The sequence below is a fragment of the Carlito syrichta genome, unplaced genomic scaffold (genome assembly GCF_000164805.1).
Source record: "Carlito syrichta isolate Samal-C Ts95f unplaced genomic scaffold, Tarsius_syrichta-2.0.1 Scaffold103341, whole genome shotgun sequence".
In the NCBI taxonomy this organism is placed as follows: domain Eukaryota; kingdom Metazoa; phylum Chordata; class Mammalia; order Primates; family Tarsiidae; genus Carlito; species Carlito syrichta.
This window is the reverse complement of record NW_007047437.1, coordinates 228400-254144: the sequence shown is the minus strand read 5'-3', so window position 1 is coordinate 254144 and position 25745 is coordinate 228400. Positions and strand designations below refer to the sequence as shown.

General features: G+C 35.3%; 1 protein-coding gene across 5 annotated transcripts in view; it reads left to right on the top strand.

The window, feature by feature from the left end:
* The window catches only part of CNTN1 (contactin 1), a 370935-nt gene that overhangs the window by 261069 nt on the left and 84121 nt on the right, over nt 1-25745 (top strand). For 3 of the 5 annotated variants that reach the window (XM_008065323.2, XM_008065329.2, XM_008065334.2), the window contains one exon: nt 7478-7598. In XM_008065323.2, coding sequence (XP_008063514.1) covers nt 7478-7598 — 121 coding nt within the window. Of the gene's footprint in view, nt 1-7477; nt 7599-23569; nt 24572-25745 lie in introns of those variants that run through there. The other 2 variants (XM_008065339.2, XM_008065342.1) reach the window with 1 other exon arrangement.

The window sequence follows — 25745 nt, the reverse complement described above, 5'->3', positions numbered from 1 at the left end:
GGTACAATTCAGGGTTAGGTATACAAACATCGATTATGCAGGTACCCTTGTTGATGAGGTGTGCCCCTCCCTCCCCTGGCAGTTTCCCTCAACTACCAATCCCACCCCCCCATCCCCTGGCAGTTTCCCACTACTGCCATAATTTTTAATTTTAAAGATGGGTACAATTCAGTGTTAAGTATACAAATGTTCATTATGCAGGTACCCTTGTTGATGAGGTGTACTCCCCCTCCCCTGGCAGAATCCCACTACTGCCAATCCCGCGCCCCTCCCCCCTCCCCAGCAATTTCCTGCCACTGACAATCCTTTTCTTATAGTATTACAATAATTGTTCAAGGTCCACTTATGAATGAGAACATGTGGTACTCAGTTCTGTTTCTGTGATAGGTCACTCAGTATTGTAGATTCTAAGTCTATCCAAGTTGCTGTGAAGCTCATAATTTTGTCCTTCTTTATGATAGTAATAGTCCATCATGTATATGTACCACATTGTTATTTATCCAGTCCTCTTTCAACGGGCAGCATGGTTGGTTCCATGTTTTTGCTATTGTGAGCAATGCTGCAATAAACATGCCTGTGCAGGTATCTTTTTCATAGAGTGATTTGATTTCCTCCAGGCATTTTCCCAGTAGGGGGATTGTGGGGCTGTATGGAAGGTCAATTTTTAGACCTCTTAGGAATTGCCACACTGTTTTCCACAGAGGCTGTACTAGTTCACACCTCCACCAACAGTGTAGAAATGTTCCCTTTTTCCCGCATCCTCTCCAGCATCTGTTGCTTTTTGAGTTATTGATGATGGACATCCTGATTGTAGTTAGGTGATATCTCAGTGTGGTTTTGATGTGCATTTCTTGGATGACTAGTGAGGCTCAGCATTTTTTCATGTATCTGTTAGCTGCTCATATGTCTTCTTTTAAAGAGTGCCTATTCATATCTTTTGCCCACTTTGTAATGGGGCTGTTTGTTTCTTTCTTTTTGGCATATCTGAGTTCCTTATAGATCCTATGGCTATTGGGAACCAATGTAGTGGCTGCAGTGGTGCTAGTGATAGTAGAAGCAATAACAGCCGTTGTAATACTAGTATTCAGAGAAGCATTGGTAGTATCTTATTAACAGCAGTAAGTAATAGTAGAGGCAGCTGTAAAGTAGTATTGTGTCTTCTGTAAAATACAGTTTAAAATAGCACCTATCTCATAGGGTTGTTATTAAGAGTGAGTTTTCACTTATGCTTATAAAAGCCCCTGACACCTAGGGAACCCTGACTCAATATTTGCTATTGGTAGAGCCTGTTGTGATGGTAATGTTTGCAGTTACATACGATATATTTGCCATAGGTAGTGGTAGTTATGCTTACTCTACTCTAGCAAGCCAGAAGCAAAAAAGAAGAGAAACCTATTTCATGGATGTAGCATATATCAGACATATTTAATAATTTTTGCTTATGTTTATAAATTATACTCTTAAAAAAGGATATTTTTCTCCAAACTTTATATCTGTCCCTTCACTCTGAACTTCAATAGAAAAGTTTTTTAAAATAGCCATTATGAGCTTTATGTCTAGAGCTTTTATGTACCATATAGCTTATTTCTTTGTTCATTATGATTCATTTAATTTGTCAATACAGTTTAATAATTCAGATTAATTTATATTGCAGACATGATTTTGCACTTAGTTTATGGGAAAGGGAGAAGGAAGGGATGGGCATTTGTATGTTGGTAGTCTTTTGATTTAAACTTGGGAAACTTCTAAGTGGTCAACCACATATACCCTTTGGAACATCCCTGAGTTTTGCTATCACAATTTCCAGTATGTGATTCAACTCTTCTCATAGGAAGGGAAGAATTCTGTAATTCAGCCAAGTTGTGGCTTTTAGTAAAAATATAGAGAGCATTCGTATCTAATTTGTGGCTAGAATGTGCTGAAGCCCATGATCTTTACTTGCTTTGTAAGCGTTCTGTCAGCCACTGAGAACCTCAGCTTCTCTTGAGGTATGGAAAGTGCTAGTAGTATTTATTAAAAAAAAAAAACTTTTTCAGAAAGCATTTATACATACACAACGGTATTGGGATGATATAGTATATTTTTCCTTTGCTTTCCTTCTGATAAGTTTCATTGCCATAACTTCACCAAGTATAGAGCAAATGAGAATATGCATTAAAGTGACTTATTGTTGCTTCACACAAGTGGACCTAGCATCACTCACCTAAGGCCTAATGTCTAAAACAGAGTTGATTTTAAAATGAGGTTAGCATTAAAAGGTTATATTGGTTTAATTAAAAGTTACAAAAGAGTTAATTTTGAAATATCAATAAATGTACATTTAATGTATTATTTTAGAACATAAAATAAATGATGCTTTTTATTACACGCGACAGTATGAAAATAATATACACATTATTCTTATCAGAATAAAATAATCGAATATGTAAATAACATTATGGTATAAACTAAGAGGTTATGGGGAAAAAGAGCTATTTCATTAAGAAAAAATAATATTGGATATATAACATACATTTAAAATGACAATTATAGTGACACAACTTGTTTATATTATTCTTCTGCTCTCATTTTCAATTATAAAATTGAATGAGAAAGCATTTTAAATTGCTGAAGTTATTTTTAAAAATTCATATCAAATTGCATGACTCATTGAAATGGTGGAAGTTTAGCAACTGGATTATATTTCATTAGACCTGAAGCAACAAAAGCACTAAGTTCACTTAATGAAAGAATAAAATATTAGCTGGGTGTAGTAGTGTGCTTCTGTAGTTCCTGCTCCTTGGATGGTTGAGGAGTAAGGATCACCTGAACCCAGCAGGTCGAGGCTGCAGTGGCCATGAGCGTGCCACTGCACTCTAGCCTGGGTGACAGAGTGGGACTTCGACTCAAAAAAAAAAAAAGAATAAAATAGAACCAAGCATTTTTTTTATCAGTATACAACCATTATTCTTTCTCAAATAATACTATTATCTTGTATTATAATAGTTTGAAATACTTTGCTTAATACATTTTTATTAGCAACTATCTGATATCAAGTACATTTCTATTAAGGAAGCCAAAATACATTAAAAAGTATATATTTTACAAATATATGTTTACATTATTTCATTTTACTATAATTAGTTTATATTATTTTATTGTGTTAGAAAAATTACTTAATCATGTGTGCCAATTAGCTTTTATGATAGTTCAAGAAAACTCTTATAATTACCTTCCCTACATACAGAATCTTACTCTCTGCATACCCCCAAATTTAAAAAAAAAAAATTAGAAATAATAAAATATCTTTTTACCTCCTTTCTTAGATGAGTTTTATTTAGTATGATATGAGGAGTAAACTAATTACAAAGTTGAGTAAAATCCCTAGGGATTTGCCAAAACCACCCTCATTTTCCATACTTCATTAAAAGGGGGACTCATAGAACTCACTGAAAGCTACTATAATCATGGTTACAGTTTCTTACAGGAAAGGGATACAGATTAAAGACAGTCAAAGGAACGATATAGGACACAGTCCAGAAGTACCAGATACAGAGCTTCCATTGTCTTTTCCCCATGGACTCAAAATGCATTACTCTAACTCTTTTGGTGTATGGCAGTATACCTGGAGTAATGCCAGTTTGGGAAACTTACCTGGATCATGACGTCAACAATTTTTATTGGGCTTCATCATGTAGCATGATTGATTGATTGCTCACATGGTTAATCTCAGTCATTGCGTTGAATGATACTCTCTAAATCACAATGTTCATCTTTGTGGCATGACCAGCTCCTAATCTAAGACTCTACAGATGTGGTTAACTCCTAGCTAAATCACATTGTTAAAGTATCCAGTATTACCTAACCACTACTCTATGATCAGCCTCAACTGTAAGAATATAACAGGTGTGATCAACCCCCAACCTCAGTCACACTACTAGATTATCCAGTACGGCCCAAGACGGCTAGGCAAAGAAAACATTCGAGATTAGCGTCCGGAAACTGAGGGCAAAGATCAGACCTCCTTCTGGGCAAGGCACAATTCTTCATAACACATATGGGACCGGGCTCGGTGGCTCAGTCTGTAATCCCAAGCTTTGGGAGGACGAGGTGAGTGAATTGTCTGAGCCCACGGGTTCGAGACCCGCCTGGACAACCTGGTGAGACCTCATCTCTACAATAAATCAAAAATTAGCCGGGTGTGGTAGCGCACGCCTGTAGTTCCAGCTGCTTGGAAGACTGAGGCGGAAGCATTGCCTGAGCCTAGGAGGCAGAGGCTGTGGTGGCTGGGAGCGGCCACTGCATTCCAGTCTGGGCGATGGAGTGAGACTCCAACTCAAAACAACAACAACAACAACAACAAAACACATGGGTGAAAAAAGTTAAAAGTGTCCTTTTTTATGTTAACTACATTATTTTCTCTATGGATTTGTACATTTTTCTTAAAACTTTTCTATTTTCTCATGAAATTAGTGCATACATATTTGAAATATACCATTCATGGTATAGAAGGATGTGGATAACAACAGTTGTTACCAATTCAGCTATTTTATTTTATGATGTTATCATTGCCTTACCTGAACAAAACGTGAAATTACTAAAACAGTGACTGTTTATTTATTATTTTAATGTATCTATTCAACATTTATGCGTTGAATTTCTCTTGTATGGCAGATATTACGTTACTTTGTATGTGATAATAAGAAGTACCTGGCTCTTCCCTCAAGTAATTACAGTCTAGTGGAAGAAATGAATGGCTACAAAATTATAGTAGAAAGGGATAGTTACAATGAAAATGTTTAAAGGATAACATCTAACTCAGACTTTAGATTACAGAGAAAAAAAGGGGCACCTAAAACGTGAGTTGATGTAAGCCGAGTAATGGAAGTAGGAGGCAATGCCAGTGATGTGTACAACAGTTTGCCAGTGAGAGAATATGGCAAAGTGTGAGCTGTTCACAGTGACTGGAGCATAGGAGATGGCGCAGGGCTAATCTGGGGAGATAGCAAGAGTGTGCACTTCACTCTGACATCAAGAGAAACCTCATGATGTGCTTAGGAAATGCTGTCACTGTCATGGACTGTATATACATGCGGACCTAATTCTGACTGTAGCTGAAAAGTAGTGAGCATATTTTATCTTGAAATTCTTGATAAATTATCTGACTAGTTCTTTCAAACAATATATGTTCCAAGTAAAAATGCAGTTAACAGGACTTTTAACAACAGAAATATGCAGTGGATGATATTTTTAAAGGGTGATCTGCCTTACTTTTGGGGGGTGCAATCAGTTACACTACCTTCAAGTCTTCAGTAAACTCACTTTACTAGGTGATACTTCATGTTATTTGGCTTGTGACGAAATAGAACAGTAGAGAAAGGGCTGAATTTCTCATCTGCAGCTCCTTGGTATGACAACAAAACAAAAACACCCAACCAAACAAACAAAACAGACCAAGTGGAGAGAAGGAAAAATACTCTCCTTCCCCACGATTTTGCAGAAATCTGGGGACAACTTTGACTTTTTAGTCAATCTAGATCTTAAGGGATGGGAAGACCTCAGCTGACATTACATTGTGTAAACTCTAGCTAGGTTTACTAAGCTAGAGGTGTTTACTAAGACCACCTAATATCAAGAAATAAGGTGTATGGCTACTGACCAGCTCTTTAGTATTCTGTTTCAATCACCTTTACCAATCTGCTCAGCTATTATTTATTTTTTATTTTTTGAAACAGAATCTTACTTTGTTACCCAGATTAGAGTACAGTGATACAATCCTGGCTAACTGTAACCTTGACCTCTTGGGCTCAAGCGATCCTCCTACTTCAGCATCCCAGGTAGCTGGGACTACAGATGTGCGCCACCATGCTCAGCTAATTTTTAAAATTTTTTGTAGAGACAGGGTCTCACAGTGTTGCCCATGCTGGTCCAGCTCCTGGTCTTGCACCTTGGCCTCTCAAAGCTCTGGGATTAAAGGTGTGAGCCAGTGGGCCCAGCCCCAAATGCTTTCTGAGACCAGCAGGAAAGATAATATATGAAGAGGCTACTGGTAGAACCTATGGTGAAATAAAACATTAACTTTACATACAGTCATTAAGAATTCAAATTTTTCAATCTATAGGCCTAACATGTTACATAAGTAATACTGTTGTATGTGATATAAAATATTAACCTAGCTCATTAATCATCCTTTGATATATCTAGATACCTGTGGTTGAAATCATTATCAATATTTTTGGTTCATAGGGAGAAAATGTCCATTTAAAAATTGAATTATTCAAATTTGACTTCTAAGAAAATGTCTTGGAGATAATGAGCATGAACTTTGATATGCTACCATTACCATGCAAGCTGAGTGACATTACTTAAGTTACTTGGTTATACTAAGTCTCCTTTTTATCAATAATAAAATGAACTTATATGTTATGTACATAATATATTATTTATATATCTATAGATAGATATGTGATCTCATGTATATATACTTTCACAGCTCAGGACCTGATGTGGAGTAGGTACTCAATAAATATCAACTCTTTTTGGAAATGACATTGAGATGATACCTTACCTCACAAACATTTTCTGGAAACCTCCTTCAAAAAAATATGTATTGAATACTCTTTAAAGCACTGGGGATAGAGGAGTGAATAAAATAAAAATCCTTCTCATGGAGCCTATATTTTGGTGACAAAATACATGCCAATATTAGTAGAATTGTACATTTTGACAGTTTCTGCAAACTTCTGGTATCTTTGTAAAATGAACTATGGCACATATTGAAATTAGTCAATTAAGTTGGCTGTGTGAAAACAATATTTCTTCCCAGTCATATAGCATTTATTTATACACACTGACATTCAGCATTAATATTACTAGACCTTAACATTTCTCTTTAAATTATCAAGGAAGGTGGGCATGGTAGCATTTTGGGAGGCTGAGGTAGGGAGATTGCTTGAGCCCAGGAGTTTGAGATCAGCCTAGGCAACATAGTGAGATTCCATCTCTACAAAAAATTAAAAAAATTAGCTGGACATGGTGACTCATGCCTATAGTCCCAGCTACTCAGGAAGCTGAGGTGGGAGGATTGCCTGAGCCCAGGATGTTGAGGCTGCCGTGAACTGTGATTGTCACTCCAACTTGAGTGACAGAATGAGACCCCAACTGTAAATAAATAAACAAAATCAATGAAATAGTTTCATCCCTTGGTTTTCTGTCAGTGTAACCTATAGGATAGTCCTCTGATAATGGAAATTATGAAGTGTCAAAGATATTAAAGTTAAAAGAGACCTTATCAATCAATTCAGTCACTGTTTTTCAGTTGAGAAACTGAAGCCCAGAATATAAATAACTTGAGCAAGGACATATCTAAAACAGATTCCTTTAAATGATGTTCATTTTGTTGGGAGAAAAAAACAACATAATGTACCTCTTATATCTTGAATGCCATATTATTGATGAAAACTGTACTGATCTGAATGATTGCTGTTTTCGCAAACAGCTGGATTCCAATGGGGAACTGCTCATCCGAAATGCCCAGTTGAAACATGCTGGAAGATACACGTGCACTGCTCAGACAATTGTGGACAATTCTTCAGCCTCAGCTGACCTTGTTGTGAGAGGTAGGAGTTTCAACATTTTAAGACGATGAAACTAAAGACATCTGACTTCCATAAATATGTATAATCTTCTGGTAACTGTTGCTCGAGTTCTTATATATTAGTCTCAATCCCATGCCTAAGAATGGACTTTAAGCTTCTTATTCATGCCTAAGAATGTTTTATGCAGGACAAGTAGTAAACAACACTGATTTTATTTGTTTAATTAACTACATATCTTCTAGAAAGTTTTACTGCATACCTCCTACTAAATGTTTGTGCTTTTAGTATTTACTAAAAGTTCTCATTCCCTGCTAATGCTTGTTTAGTGTGTTGAGTAGAATGCTATTTCTTTTTAATTTTTTTAATGGAAAAAAATGTACTGATGGTGTTTACTATAACTTCAAGTGTTACATATTTGTCCTTTTCATCTTAGAATCAAATATTAATTTGTACGTGTATTATGTTTTTATTTGTTGCTGGTTTTCAAATCTGTGCTTTTGTTCTTATAAATAATATAAAGGAGATTGCAATAGGATACACATTTATAGATAATGCAACCTCTTTGGCTACTGGCCTCTGCTGTAGCCATGAAGCCGGCTTGGTACATGTCACACCTTGCAATTGGCTCTTCACTCACTGCCTAGAGACCCATTGCCTTTAGCTTAGCCCCAAGAAGCTTCATGTGTTGACCTTTAATGTCTCACCACTACTTGTCACCAACTCCAACTGTCACAATGATCCATTCAAATGCTCCAGTACTATGCCACTTTTTTTTATTCACATGATTCCTTCTGTGTCCTTTTTTCATCGTTTGTTGGCCAAATCTTTTCCAAGGCTTGGTCTTAGGTACTCTAAATTCATGAATCCTTCTCTGATGTCCCAAATATGAACTCCTCTCTTCTGATTTTTTATACCATGTATTGCTTTCTCTAACGTATTTTAGAGCAACCTTTGCATGAGTTATCTCCTCTACCAAGCTCACATTCCATGTCTTCTTAATCTTTAGTGAATTGCAGAGTTCCTTTGCATAGTTTCATAACTTTCTTTTTTCCCCTCTCAGTGTTATGTTAAAATTTCTAATTTTTTTGCCGGGCTCGGTGGGTGGCTCAGCCTGTAATCCCGCACTTTGGGAGGCTGAGGTGAGTGGATTGCCTGAGGCCGCAGGTTTGAGACCCACCTGGGCAACTTGGCAAGACCTCATCTCTACAATAAAATAAAAAAATCAGCCGGGCATGGTAGCGCATGCCTATAATTCTGGCTACTCGGAAGGTTGAGGCGAAAGGATCGCCGGAGCCCAGCAGGTCGAGGCTACAGTGGCCGGGAGCGGCCACTGCACTCCAGTCTGGGTGACAGAGTGAGACTCCAACTCAAAAAAAAAAAAATTTCTAATTTTTCATATTTCACCTATTGAAAATATTTACTGACCATTATTTAATTTCACATTTTGCCATCAATTTTTGTGCTATCAGACAAACAATTAGCTAATGAATTGATATCTACTGTTTGCCTTATTGCCCCTTTCAGATCTGGGTGAACATAATTTTACTCAGCCTCATACGCCTCCTACACTTCCTCTAGAGCAATGTTAATATGTAACCCCTGGGCAACACTGGAAACATACTGAAAAGCTTTATATTCCATGAAATATGTTCTCCAATAGAGTAATGAGTCTAGCTGAAGTTATTTTTATCCAAATAAATTAGAAATTTATTCCACAGGCTGCTTATTGAAAATTAAGAAATAAAATCTTGAGACTAAAAATTCCTAAGTCAAAGAGACTTCATTTAGGTTCAGTGTTTCTGTTTAGAGTATTTTGTTGTCTGGGATAAATAGAGTAGTCAGGGAGCCAGACTAGTTCACTATTTTTTTTTTTTTTTTTTTTTTTTTTAGTTAGACCACTAGCTGTTAAGACATTTTCAGCAATACCCTGAGTATATATTTAATTGATATTGTGTATTAAAAAAATAAGCATTCATGTTACAATAAGAATTATGTTACAATGCATGGGCATCAGTGTCTCCATATGATTACAATGTAGTAAACTCGTTATAGTGGTACTATAGAATACTTTGTAATATTCGGAAGAAAGGAAATAATTTGCAGATATAATGCAAAAGTAGTGATGATATTATCCACACATTCTTAGGTAACTAGTAATCTCCAACATGTGTACTTTTTATAGAGGCAAAACCAATAAAAAAGGTATAGTGGGTATTATGTGGAAATAAAAGGGATTTTCTTATTTTAGTCCTAGAAAAAATGCCTTAAAGCAATGGAACCTGGTAAATGCATTCAGTAAAAATATTATACAGTATTTTAAGTCCATGCACTATAGCAGGATGCTAATAAAACCGTATATTCAGGTAAATAAAAAGTATTACTTACCTCTATTAAAGTCAGCAGAGCCACAACAATTCTCCAAACTTTATTTCTAATAATGGAAAAGATTCATTTTATATCAAAAGAAGTTTGCAATTAAAACAGTAAAATAGATTTATACTGAACTTGCATCAAAAGCTATATAAAGTAGATCTAATATACTTTATATATTTAAATCAGAAAATATAAAATTAAAGCTTTCTTTATTTCTTACAGCAACATTTAAGCCATACCCTGCCTTAAGTAATATTATTAGACTATTCATTCATGTAATTATGTTTTGTGTCTAGTTCAGGAAATCATAACCTGGAGTCTATGGACAGGCTACAAGTGACCCTGAACTTTCAGAAATTATATGAAAATTCTAAATGTATGTCCATTTTCCTGGGGAGAAGATTTGTGATTTTCATAAGATTTGCTCAGCCAACAATGGCCCAAAAGGCATTAAAAAGCTTACTCTGTTCTCTTTTTTCCCCCATTTAGCTCGACTCTAAAAAGAGAAACGAAGGGATGATTATTCACTTCATCCAAAGTATAAAAGCCTAATCTATTTTGTGTAGTGAGATCTAACAGCACATTTAGATTGTAAATTGCTTTTGAATGATTCCCTTTGAACTCAACCCTTCAAAATTATATCTGTTTATCAAAACATATTAGATATGTTACGTAGGAGACAGTAGACATATGTAAGAACTTGCCAGATTTGAAATGGACTAATTCTAATTTGTATTTAGATATTGGTGATCTGAATGACAGATGCTGAAATTAGTGCTGTGAGAGGGATAGTACAAAGAGCAGAGGGGAAAGCTATTTCCTCTGAGAATTACTAAGACTTTTTTTTTAAATAACAAAACCAGTTGAATGCATAAACTATTATATGCCTTATCATAAGATAAGGAAACAAAAGTATAAATATTCAGACATAGTTCAGACTGTGGATTTCTTTCAACTTATGTTACTTTGAAGAAAATTAATAGATAAAAGATGTTCCTACCTCCTCAGCTTGTGCGTGCGTGTGTGTGTGTGTGTGTGTGTGTGTGTGTGTGTGTGTGTGCGCGTGCGCACATTTGTAATTGCAAATCGGGAAGTATATGTGCATCAAGCTTGATGAAAGTGATTTGTATGAGAGGAAGAAAATGTGTTTTAGGTTTATGCCTCTCATTATTATTTTAAACCAAGCTTAGCATGGAGGTTTTTAAATCTAGTGCCTCTCTATACAAAACTAAATTAAATATAGGAAAAACAGTCAAAGGAAAATGTTCCCTTGGATCTAATTTGATGCAGCTTTTTACCCGGGAAAACTCATTCTGCCTTTTATCTGTGTCATGTGTGGTAGGATTGAGAAATCGGGTAAGCAATAGCAATTGTTGTCAACAGAAAACAATCTATGGAAAATGGTCCCAATGATCAGATATGAATCATTGTCTTTTTCGTCAAAGCCATAAATGTTTACTTGTAGAAAGGTATGGTACTTGAATTTATTTACCCAATAATTGAAACCAGAGATGCTCAAGGAAAGGAGACCAGAAAAGTGGCGTGCATTATCTGATCCTCCAACTTTGCAAACAACTTCAAATCATGAGATCATATTGACTGTACCATTTTCACTTTTCTTTTCCAAAGCTGCCTTTATATCATTCTGTCTGCTCATTTTGGAAATATTTCTACTAGTCTGACTACAATATAGAGATTATTTTTGCAAAAGTAACCTTTCTTCAAATAATATTGTCCTGGAAGTTCAACATATAAAATTGAAGATGAAGATAAATAAATAAACATTCTTTCCCACAGCACTGACAAAAGCAAAAGTTTACCCTCTCTAACACAGATTATCTTCCATTCAGCCTCCTCAGGATTCCAACATATTCAGATAAATGAAATATTTTATGCAAAAATGATAATTCATATAAACAAGTCATACTAAGAGATAATCAAGAGGAGAAAAGACACAATATTACTAAAGTTCCGAATATTTCAAAGAATGGAATCATTGGAATAGGAATAAAAGTAGCCAGTCGGGCACAGTGGCTCATACCTGTAATCCCAGTACTTTGGAAGGCCAAGACGAGAGGAATGCTTGAACCCAGAGTTCGAGATCAGCCAAAGCAACATAGTGAGTCCTCATCTTTATGAAAAATCAAAAAATTAGCCGAGTGTAATGTCACATTCCTGTAGTCCCGGCTGCTTTAGAGGCTGAAGTAGAAGTCTCTCCTGAGACCAGGATGTTGATGCTGTGGTGATCTATGATATGCCTCTGTACTACGGGCTGGGTGCCAGAGTGAGACCCCACTTAAAAATAATAATCATAATAACCATGCCCAAATTATTAAAGAAATGAGACAAAATTATAAAACTAAATTGCAAACAATATTATAAAAATGAAGCAATTTTTTAAAAAGGAGACTATATGTAAATGAAAACATGATCTCTGAAAAAAATAACTCAGTAAAAGGGTTAAACAATACATTAGATATAGATTAAGAAATAATTGGGGAACTGAAAAATAGATATGAGAAAATCAATATATTTCACCATGTAGAATCAAGGACAAATTGTGAAAAATAGATTAAGATATTGAGGATAATGGGAAATTAATATTTGTCAGATTAGATATCGAGAAAAAACATTAGAGAAGGTCAGACAGAAATAATTTTCAAAAGGTAATGACTACAAATTGCAGAGAATTAGTGGCAAACATGATTTTTCATATCAACAATCACACACACAAAAAAACTAGAAAATAAATAGATATAAATAAATAAACTACAGAACACTGGAGACAAGTAGAAGATAAGAGCAACAAGAGTGAAAAAATATCTTTAAAAAAAAATTTTCTATACATTGGCAGCAGACAACTTAGCAACAATAGAAGTTGGACAATAACTAGGGGAGCCAGCCTCCAAGATGGTGCCCAAAGACCCTGACTTCCTGAAATACCATCCTTTGTACAATCTCTCTTACATTTAGAGTTAGTCTCTGTCCAGGCAGAAGTGACTACACATGATTTCGCAGGCTAAGTCATTAAACACATTGCTGTTTCTGCCTTGGTTTTGAATCATTCAATGTAGAGGAAGACAGCAGCCAAGTCATGAAAACATTCCAGCAGTCTTCTGCAAAAGCCTACAAGAGGAGGAAATGAGGTCTTCAACCAGCAATACTTTCCTGGTCTTTTGAGTGAGCCATCATGATCCTTCAGCCCCAGTCAAGCTTGTAGCCCTGGATGAAATCTTGATGACATCTTTCAGGAGATCAAGAACCATTTAACAAGGCCACTCAAGGATTTTTAGTCTACAGAAACTGTGAAAGAAAATAATGTTTATTGTTTTTTAAGTGACTGAGTTTGGGGATAATTTGTTATGGAGCAATAGATAACTAATACAAACATGAAATAATATCTTTAATGTGCTGAAAGAAAAGTCACTGTCAACCAAGAAGTATATATCTACACAAATTAGCATTTCATAATGAGAGAAAAAAAATGTTATGTTAGAAAAAATAGAAACAGAATTTATCCCTTAAGAGAGTCTTACTTCATTGGGAATGTCTAATAGACAATTTTAAAAGGAAAATAACTCTGGCAGAAAGTTCTGAGATGTCAAAATGCATGGTAAATAAGAAAACCAGTAAATATGTGGGTAAATCTAAGTTACAATAACAAATCTCTATTCAAGATATTACAACAAAATACTGTGCATTGAGTAACTTATGGACAAGAGAAATTTGTTTCTCACAGTTATGGAGGCTGGGAAGCCCGAGATGAAGGAGCTCGTAGATTCAGTGTCTACTGAGGGCCTGCTTTCTAGCTTATAGGCAGCACCTTCTCACTGTGTCCTCACATGGTGGAAGAACATATGTTGACAGCAGTTGGGGTATCTTTTATAATGAAGACTCTTCCCTCATGACCTAATATCTCTCAAAGGCTTCATGTCTTAGTAGCTGATTAGATTTCAACATAAAAATTTTGGGAGGAGACACATATTCAGACCATAGCACAAGCAAACTAAGCCATGCCAGACTACAGATGTTTTGGTCTGGATTAAAGTCTGGTGATAATGAGGAGTTGCCCTCTGATCAAATTGCTAGTTGGTTTTACTTCAGATTTCTATTACAATAGCAAATCAAACATGCACATATATGTATATGCATGTGTGTGTGCATGTGCATGCATAGTGCATCTGTTATAAGGTCAAATATAGAGTATACATGGGACTAGCAATCATGAAACACAGGAAAGTGATTACCTCCAGAGCTGAAAAAAGGGCAGGAGGAAAATGTGATTAAGCAAGAAAGGGGTTCTTGAGAGGCTGCATCTATATAAGTGATATTTTTTCTTAAGGTGAGTGGTGGGTATATAAGTTGTCCTTTCTTAACTATTCCTAAACACTGCATATTTCTTAATACATTTAATATTATAAAAAAGACTCACAGAGTCATTCACCACTTTCTCATCACCATTTTCTCAGCAAGGTTTATGTAAAGTCTTTGTGTCACCTCTGGGCAGAATTCCCAATCTTGGCTGTACATCAGACATAAAGGCCAGGAGTGAATTGAGAATGGAGGAAGAGAAAGACAGCCTAGGTGAAGAGTATAGTTGAAGTTAGCACTAAGTCACATTAAGTAAGACAAAGTTCGCTTTAAAATCTCCATAGTTAATCATAGGAACATGCAACCTAAACATGTATCAAGTGGTAAGGAAACCAACCAAACAAAACAAAAAGTAAATGACTCAACTAAAGCACTAACATAAAAATTATGTTAACTTTACATCACATTGTAATGGTGATCTTGGTATTATGGCATTTAAATTGTTTATAGAAGATTTTAGTGAACTTTTTTTCCTATGAAGAACATATATTGACATCAATTGGGAGTAATATTGTGTCAGTGGAAGGAGAAATTTCAGAATCAATCTTTTAAAACAAAGGCTTGTAGAATGTAACCAAAGGGATTTAGAACTCAAGCCACTATAAATTGCTAAATTTTTAAAATACCTATATAGTTTAAAACTATTCTGCCTTACTCCTTAAAAAAGAATCAGCTATTATACTTCAGGTGTTTTTAGGTTTCTAGTGTAAAAATCCACATTAAGAGTATTAATACAAATTTCCTTTTGTGTTATTGTAATAAAACTTTTACTTCTTAGGTCCCATGAAAGTGTATTTCAGGTTGCTTCATCAAGTAAATGTTGCTTGTAAACAGCCAAAGATGTTTCTGGAGGGCTTAAAGCTCTTCAACTACAAGTGTCATTTAGAGGCCACAGTTTTGTTTTGTTTTGTTTTGTTGTTTTTTTTTTTTTTTTTGAGTTGGATCTCACTAAGTCGCCCAGACTGGAGTGCAGTGGCCGCTCCCGGCCACCGCAGCCTCGACCTGCTGGGTTCCTGTGATCCTTCCGCCTCAGCCTTCCCAGTAGCCGGAATTACAGGCACGCACTACCACGCCCAGCTAATTTTCTGATTTATTGTAGAGATGAGGTCTCGCCTGCCCAGGCGGGTCTCGAACCCGCCGGCTCAGGCAATCCACTCACCTCAGCCTCCCAAAGGCGCGGGATTACAGGCTGAGCCACCGAGCCCGGCGGGGGGCCACAGTTTTGAAGGATTTATTCAGAGCACTTGTGGAAACATATATGCATGCAGCTTGCCAAATCTAAATTCTCATTCATGAGTGTATTTTTGGACAATATTTTTAAATGGGTCATAAAATTAGGCCACAAAAGAAAGAAACCAAAAAACTAGACGCTAACTTGTATGTGTCTAACCACATTCCCTGATATTTCTGCGGTATTATGAATTATTCTTGGTGATGCTACACTTTCCTAACACCTGCATGAGCAAAACATATTTGTTGCTAAAATTGCCAAAATAGAAAATGCAATCTGGATTATATTTTATATGCTGTATCTTTTTTACATCTCATATTCAATATGAAGCAACGTTTCTTATGTCTGAGATTTCAAAAACAAACAAATGGGGACAAAAAGTCTTGGCTATCTAAATCAGGGGTCCCAGTTTCTGGGGCTGTGGACCAGTACTAGACTGTGGCCTGTTAGGAACTGGACCACATAGCAGGAGGTGAATGGCGGGCAAAGGGAACTCCGTTTTCTGTCATATCTGTGTCAGCATTAGATTATCATAGGAACACAAACCCAATACATGCAAGGGATCTAGGTTGTGTGCTCCTTGTGGGAATCTATTGCCTGATGAATGTCCCCTTACCCCCACTCGTGGAAGAATTGTCTTCCACGAAACCAATCCCTGTGGCCAAAGAGGTTGGGGACCACTGATCTAAACCTCTTCTTTTAGTCTGGTTCTCAATCCTAACATATGCTACATGAAATTTTAGATGTTTTGGCAAAAGAGTAGCTGAAGCTAAAGCAAATGATATGAAAACTCTGTAAATCATTTTCTCCCCCAAATCAGTGTGTATTGTTTATATTAGAAGCTTATTTTCATTGTAACTTATTTATTTAGATAGGAACACCATGTGAGTGTGTTTATGTGTGTGTGTGTGTGTGTGAGAGAGAGAGAGAGAGAGAGAATGAGCGTGTGTGTGTGTGTGTGTGTGTGTGTGTGTGTGTGTGTGTGTGTGTGTCTACAGCATCCCACTTTGTTTCTAAGGTCAAAATACAATTGCAGAAAGGAAAGAGGGGCAACCCCCTCAGGTCCCCTCCTCCTCTGGGTGCTTTTTCATCCTCTCAATAAATCCTGCATTCTAAAAAAGAGAGAGAGAGAGAGAGAGATATGTAAGTCAGATGTCATCTTTATCTGATGTAATTCACTACAGTTTTTCTTGCTTGTCCTAATGACATGGTTACCAAATCCTTTCTTAAGATGGCCATTTGGTTGATGACTAAAACACTTTTAAACTCTTTGTTGGGTAAGGTAAGGTAAGGTAAGGTAAGGTAAGGTAAGGTAAGGTAAGGTAAAAATAACCAAATAAAAAGCTGATGGAAGCTGCCAGTATACTTTTTAGTCTGAAGGGTATTGCTATATTTCAAATTATTATAATGTTTGACTAAAAGTCTTTTTTGTGGAAAATGCTCTTGAGTATTTATTGCTTCCCGCTGTTTTACACTAGCAGAGTTCCTATACAGAGCATGCCTCTCTTCACTGTCCAGACAAAATGATTTCTTTCTTTCTTTTTTGCGTTGGAGTCTCACTCTGTCACCCAGGCTGGAGTGCAGTGGCATGCTCACAGCCACCCCAGCGTGGACCTGCTGGGCTCCAGCAACCCTTCCACCTCAGCCTTCCAAGTAGCTGGAACTATAGGTGTGTACTACCACATCCAGCTAATTTTTTTTTTTTTTGATATTTTATTGTAGAGATGAGGTCTCATTAAGTTGCCTGGGCTGATCTCAAACCCGTGGGCTCAGGCATTCCACTCGCCACAGCCTCCCAAAATGCTGGGATTGCAACTCCTGAGCCACCAAGCCCGGCCGACAAAATGATTTCTGAAGAATTTACTTAGAGATGTTGGTCCAGACAAATTAGTCCACTTTTTAAAAGAAATATAGAACTGATAAATATTTTTTTTGTCTAAGATAGAAGTGTTGATACTATTATTGGCAAATGATGTATTAGTTGCATATTTCTCCTTCTCATTTATTCACAGTAACTATATGAAATCTCTGCATTTATGTTCAAATTTTAAAATATAATTTTCAATCTAGAATTAATCCTAGAGGTTATCGAAACAAATCCTATACCCTCATTTTACATACTTGGATTGTGAGTAAAAGAGCCTTCCCTTATATTACCCATCTACTTAGTGTCAAACAGTTTTGGGATTCCAGCCTTTTCTTGGTAATAGGCTTTTTCCAGAAAGTTTGAATAAATGCAATCTATAGTTAATTTCTAAAATGCACTATTTCAGACAGATTAGAATAGACAAGTCTATTCTAGAACTAGTAGAACAAATTCTGCTTTTACGAGTTAGTAAAATTACTGATTTCTGTTTTTGCTCTTTCCTTTCCCACTATCTGGACTATGCTAATAAAAAGTAATTTAATTTAAAAAACACTGTGAGAAGATATAAAGTCAAAGACCTTATTCGAAAAAGGTTAAATCACTAATTCTTGGGTTATTTAGAGTTCTCTTTGCGTGGTTAACTCAAGGACCTTGGATATTAGTGAAAGCAGCAGAACAGGAAGTCTGTTGTCATGTTGAAAGATTGTGAAACTCTTGGTGCTAACTCAGAATTTAGATTTCCGTGGTATCTGACATAAATGTTCATATTATGTTTATAAATTACTATATTTAAACACACAAATATGTATATTCATATTAAAAATTGTTATTAAGGTATGCCAGGCCCCAATTAACTCAAATGAACTATTCAATTAATCAATTTAATCATCATAAAATTCGGAATAACAAACATAAAGATTTCATGTAAATATACACACCAAGTTAGACGGGCATGTAAGTATATACACAATTCACTGCATACATACCCACATCCACACACACAAGCATGGGAGGAAGAAATCCAGAAAAGAGATAAACTTATATAGGCAGAAACATCTGTGTCCAAATCATCATAGTTAAATTAAAGAGAATATTTGAGGTAGTTTTTCAAGTATCTGGGGCAGAAAAACACACATTTACCTCAGATACTTGGATAATTGCCTCTGCTTTCCGTTGCTTTGGCTAAAGAAGTCTTGCCACAGAGACAGACTAAAGATTCCATCTCATCAGCCTGGCAGGACCTAGACAGGAAAATGGACCTTGCTGCCCACACTGGCTGGAACAATGACGATGGGGTGCCATTCTGAGGCATCCTGACCCCACTCTGCACTAAACCACAGTGATACATCCACTAATAGCAAAGGCTGCCCAGAAATTAAGCCTTCTCCTTCCTACTGAGAATCAACAAATTCAGGTCAAAGAAAAGCAATTAGGGGCCAGTTATTCATAATTGTTATACACTAAAGCTGAGCTATTGAGTTAAATGTATATTTGGTTATAATACATGCAAAATTTAGAAAATGGCTGATTGTTTTACAGTTTAGTAGTTTTATTTAAAGAAAAACTCTAGTAAAGATAAAAACTTTACCAATTACTCCTGAAGTTTAAAGTATATCAATGGTTTGAAATTTATCAATGTAAGTTCAATGTAAATTAATTTAAATGTGAGGAAATGTTCAAATATATCAAAAAAGTTTGCAATTCATTCAGAATAAGTCCAAGGAAAGTCCAAACTTTACCTGTACAGTGCCCACTTGTAACCTCCTCCTGAATTGTACTCTACACCTTTAAAATAAAAAAAAAAGATGGTCCTTAAAAATTATCTAGATTAACGTTTCATTTTACAAATTCAAGAATTAAAATTTTAACAAATGGTATGAGGGTTAGAAACTAGTAGAAAATACTTTGTCATATGCTAATGTAAATATAGATTTCTTTTTCCTTTCCTTACTGTACTGCAGTGAGAAAGGTTTCCTTGGAAAATTTCTTCTTTTCTTAAGTTTATTACTCCTGGCTCTCTCTGTCTTGTAATCAAACTGGTCAGCTGTTGGCAAACTGAAATTTCTTTTTTACTACACATTTGGTCTGTATCCATGGCTCCCTTAAAAAATAATCAATAACTTTGCTACTCCTCAGTTTGATTGCAGGAAGAAAGCAGGAAAGCTTTGCAGAACTTAACAGGCATTGTGAGCTTTGAAATGCTCCACTTTAGTGTTCCATATAGGTTCATACAGCAGTGTGTATTTACCAGGCAATTATGTCAGATTAAGCTACAATTATGCCAATTATGTCAAAGTTTGAGAGCAATACAGGTAATCAGTCTCTATCATATGAATAAAAAGTCTCTATCATATGAATAAATGGCAGTTCATGTTTTGGAAATTATTTTGATTTATGTTGGCAAGATATTAAATTTTCCCAACTCAAATCTTTTGGCTGTGAAAAATATATATAATAAATATAAAATAAAAAATCAAGATATATAAGGTTATGATTTAACATATGACATAAAATGTTATAACTATGCAGTACATTAAAATAAACTACATTACATATCATATATCATGTATTTATAATATCATGAAATAATTTATTTATAAATTTATAATATAATAATGTAAATGTAGAATTTGCATTTATCAGTGACATTATGTACCAAACATAATTTTAAGAGACCGGTGCTATTACTATATTATTATTTTGTATCATCCTTGTTTTACACATGAGGAAAATGAATCCAGTGAGACTAAGTTATTAGCCAAAGGTTATATGGGTCCTATGTAGAAGAGGAAGGTTTGAATCCAGGCAATCTGACTTCAGATATAACACCCAGCTCATTGCTGTAGCACAATATAACTAAACACTAATTCAGATATATTCGATGAGATAAAATAATCAATGTGGAAAAATTGAAATGCCGGTCGTTTTTGTTTGGTAAGTAATGCCTATTCCATAGAAAGCCACTGAAAACAGAATTTGCAATTTTATTTTTGCCTATGATATATTTATGGCTGGACTAAGACTAAGGAAGACCTATTATCATTTAAAATATATTTTTTCAGCTAGTTAACTTTATACAGTTATAATTACAATAGTAAGAACAGTAAATAAATGATAATGAATGACTTCAAAGGTTGATTTTATAATGTGTTCTTTGGCCTAAAAATAGTGTGATGAAATTTTTATGTGTGTTTTCCTGCTTTTTTTAAAAAAAGCATATAATTCATACAAAGTAATTTACTCAAAAGCTTAAATGTCTTAGATTATAATGTATTTATCTATAAGACTTTCATATATATTTCATCATGTCATTCTATAAAATTGCTGTCAGGTGGTAGTATAGGCAGTTATTACCATTTCACAGGCATAGGAAATTAAAATATATATGCATATATTTTTTTCAACTATCAATTATACAGCCAGAATGTGGCCAAGTATTAGTGTTCCACATTGAACAACATGAACTTGATTTTTCCCAACTTAATGTCTAATTTCCCAAAATACAGAAATCAGACCATATATTTTTTTGTTGTGCATCTCTGTCACCGCTAGTACAAGGTTTACCTTATCAAATTAATTAAATTGTCCCCCCAAACACTCTGAGTTTTTGATAATTTCAAGTTAAGTTAGAGAATAAAATTTTAAGTTGCTTAAAATTACAATTTCATCAACATATTATCTTTTCAGTTCACTACTCCTCAGTTTGATTGCAGGAAGAAAGCAGGAAAACTTTGCAGAACGAAAGACAATAACATTTTAACTTTATTACTGAAAAAATAACCAAGAAAAGAATTCATAATGTAAAATCCCTTTCAAGCAAGGCTTTATCACCTATGATTTTGTGAAGTCTGCCATGTCAAGTCTCAGGATTGTGCAATGTTTTCCTGACAGAGCTTTTGACAGCTTGCTTCCTGGTCTAAGCCCCAGGACCCTCCTCCTGGTCCAACCTCCATATTCCGCTCCCCCCCCCCCAGGTCTCCTCCTATAGCCTCTATCACCAGTACAACCCCTGGGAATCTGATTTGGTCAGAACATTTTTTTGCACTTAAGTAAATGAGAATGAAGGAAGCTCAGAAAATCTTTTACTCTTTAAACTGGTGATCAGGTTAGGAAGCTAACGGGAGAAGATTTTAGCACTTTTGGATTTCTATTCCATAGCTCCACTAACTCCAATCATCACTGCTGACATTCAATGAAACATACTTAAAGAGAAAGCAAAAAATGCTTAAGTGTTTTACCACAGATACTGAGTTAGGACAATTCATTAAAGGAGAACAGCAGGGAGTAGCTCTCGGTCTTTTCTTAGCCACAGTGCTTTTCCATTATCATGTTTAACTCCATAGTATACGCTAATTAATTGCATATTCTGGCATATGTCCAGTCCCTCTCTTCCCTTTTTTTTTTTCCCCTGAAAAGTACAACACTATTTTGATTTGTATTTGCTCAATGCTAGTCATTAGTAATGGTCATTCCGTAGACAAGGGAAGACATGAGGAAGTGGCTGAGGTTCATGAACATTTCCCAGGGCCCTCCTGGAAAGCCAGCACCTTCATTTGAAAGTACATCAGAATGCAAATGAGTGAAAGTTAGAATATTACAAAGTTAACTTTGAATCCATGTTGTCTTCAGAAAAAATATACACAAACTTCTGAGTTCTCAATTTTATTGGTAACAAATTACTTGTGACACATCAAAGTGTAGAGATAACCTTGTGTTAACACTGAATAGTCTAGGATCTGAGCCTCTGCTCCTACAATCTTAGTGGTTCTCAACAAATACATAGTAGCCCCCCGACACATACACTTCACACATTGCTGAGAATTCCTCCAGAAGCAAGGTCCTATTACTGATAGGAATATGTCAGATTCCTCTTATGTGTAGGGTTTAAACAACCTGGAGGATCACCACTTGGTATCTTCCTGCATAGGCTGGTAGATGCTGTAACTAATTCAGGGAAATGGCACCCCACTCTAGAGGAGTTTATGGAGACTCCCGATGTAACTGTTCACAGCCACATCTTTTCAGATTTAAAAGCTCAAATCACAAGTAAGCAAACTGGTAATATAATAAAAACTCACCAAAACTTCACTTAAAAGCAAAACAAAATAAATATTTCTAAAATTGATCAATTCAGCTCTCATGGAAAGGACTTAAAATTTAATATGCTTAAAATGTCAAATGAATTTGTGAACTTTTTTAGTATTTACCATACGGACTGAATTGCAATGAGCAGTTAGCAGAGTCAAGTTTTCCTAGATACTATTTCTTCTCTTTAAATAACTATCACCAGGGGACAAGTACTGGCTATAAAATGGCCTAATTCTAATAATCAAACTCTCCTTGGTTAAGGGTAGTGGAAAGAGGTGGATGATCATCCTCTTAATTACATGATTATCTATAATAGCATAGCTATATTAATATATGCCTGCGGTTGTTAAAAGTGTTGCATGATGTGATGCAAAAGCTATGGCCTTTGGGACTAGGTAAACAGATTAGGAATCCACTTTACCTACTTAATAGCCTGTGGTCTTAGGCTAGTCAGTTAATCACTGTAAGCCTCAAAGTCCATATTTATGAAAGATAATATGAATAGTTACAGTTCATACATTGCTGATGGCAACTTTTTATAAATAGTTTTCTTTATTTCCTTCCCTTTTGCTATAAATGTACATATAAACATAAGAAATAAAATATAACTCCAGACACAGTTCCGATGAAATCCAGCTCCAACTACTGATTAACTTTTTTGAATCAATTCATTAATCTATTCTCAGTATTTTTTTTCCCTAAGACTCTTCAAGGTATAAACATGTTTTATTAGGTAGAATTAGACTATGTGGAATGAAATTTACAAAGGGTTCATAAGTTTTGTTTTGTTTGTTTGTTTGTTTGAGGAGGGACTCCAGTTACAACTCTTGTTGCTTAGAAAGCCAATTACTATATACATAGGGAAGGTTTGATTGGGCTAGAGTGTGTTGCTTCAGCTTTCTGTCTTTGAACCCCTATCCTCAGTGTTTAGAAGATATCTTTATTTGTTCATTGTTTCAACTTACCCATCTAGGAAACGTGACAAATCCCCTAAGTACATGGCTTCCTGTCCCCAGGTGGGCGTCCACACTCTCCCTTCAGCCTTGATCTTTCCTCTTGCAGGTAAAAACAGAAAAGATGGAGAGAAAAACATGGTGGATTCCTTTCTCCCAGTCTGTGCAAGCCTGCCTCCAACCTGGTGATCGTTGACCCTCACCATTTGTGTGAAACACTTTTTTTTTTTTAACATTTTATACTAGATTTGACTAATTAACTCAATCTTGTAGCTGCTGCAGTTTTTTCCCCCTACCTAGTTCTTAGAGGATATTTCCCTTTCTGAAACATCCAAACATACTTTGAGCAGAACGATACTTAAAAATATAACTATACTGCTTCACTAATTCCTTAACATCCTAGTAAACTAACCCAGTACTTTATGTAATGACCAAGTGAAAGTTTTGTGTTTTCATGTCTTGTTTTTCTTTGAAATTCTATATCTCAGATATTAGCTTATTATCTGAAAACTATATAAAGAGCTGGTGAATTACAGTATAGGAGTATAGACATTGAATGTTCTGTTTGATTTATTCAAGCAGGTAATGAGCAATGTTGTCAAATTCTCTAATGAGTCATCTTAATTAGGATGAGTTAAAAGGGGAGTTACTCCAGCAATTTTTTTTTTTTAATCTTAGTGCCAAACATGTTCTTTGGCAGGAAGGGATGAAAAGCAGCAGTAAACAACTGAAAACTGACCATGGCTCTGTAGGGTTTTTGGAAGAATTCCTGGGATCTAAAATTGAAAATGGATAGCCTGTAGAGGAAGATGTCATTTCAGTGGCAAGATTTAAGTAAAGAAAACTAAGCCATTAACAGCATGCATTCATATTTAATTTTATTAACTCCTGCCATCAACATTTTTGCCTCTTTTCTTTTGGGAGGAAGGTTGAGATTTTTATTGGAAGGGCTCCAGTAGAAGTGGATGATTAAAATTGAAGTGCATATAAGTCTTTCTGAGACTGCTTAAATTTTATTGTTTGAACATGCTTTCACTTTCCCCCTTTGGTCAAAGAGACATGCTTAAAATTCTTGTTTTTTCACAAGAAATAATTTTGTTCTTCTTAGACAGGTTTCTATTGAGGTATGAGATATTAAATGGGCTTCTCGTTTAGTTTATCTAGCAATCCTATCTGTGGTTGGAAGAAATCTCAAAACTTTGAGGGATATGGACATAATTCTTAAATCATTATACATATACCTATATATAGTTTTAGTTATAAAATAATTTATTAGTCATCTTAAAGGAAGAAATGTCTCCAGCTAAAGATGTTACTTATTTACGTCTTTTATATTTTCTAGTCTCAATTACTGTCCTAAAATGAATTACCTTAGAATTTAGACTAGAGAGCTAGATTTATTGCCCCTATTAAAGGTATTCAAAGTTGATTTGAAGATTTTCATGTGTCTGTAAATATCACCACAGAGACATGTATGAATCACCATTAGAGCCATATTTTAACATAGTCCACACTGAAATTATGCCATTACGATCAAAAAAAGAATATAGTTTTGAAAATAAAGAATAAAAATTAGAAAGGAAACCCTATGACAAGTGTGACTGTTACCAGGAATGGAAGAACATTCTTTCTTCAACTGCATCAATATCAAGTAGAAATACAGATTCATTTACCTCTCTTTAACCTCATTCTTACTTCTAATTGGGATCTAAGTTCACTTTTTATCAAGGCCAGAGGTTAAGGAAATTACCAGACTCCTTGTAAATGGTAGAGATACTTAATATTCAGCTTCATCTTAGTACAACTTCAAACATCAGCACAATCACACAATATTGATTTGCATTTCATGACATTATAATAGAACTCTGTCTTAACTAATAAAAGTAATAAAAAAGTAGTTAAAATATTTTGGTAAAGAAGAGGCTACCTGCCCTAATATAACTCATATTCTTTCTCTCTCAGCAGTTTTAATTTTGTGGTTATTTTATTTTAAAAGGGAGGATAATTTGCTCTGGAAAGTTTGTTGTTGTTGTTTCCTTAAAATTTCATGGAAATTTTCTATTTTGATAAAAATAGTGAACCACAGGATATTTATATGTGGTGCTTTGCTTCTAATTATGTTCTGGGCAATTACTAGTGGAAAAAAGAATAACACCAGTGCTTTCCTGCTTATGCCAGTTCCAGAGCAGCAAGGTTTATATTAAATGTGTGTCGTCTATGGAGTGGAGTCCTAAATGGATCAGTAGGTTTTTGGGGTCTATTTCCAACTGTAATTGTGGAGAAAG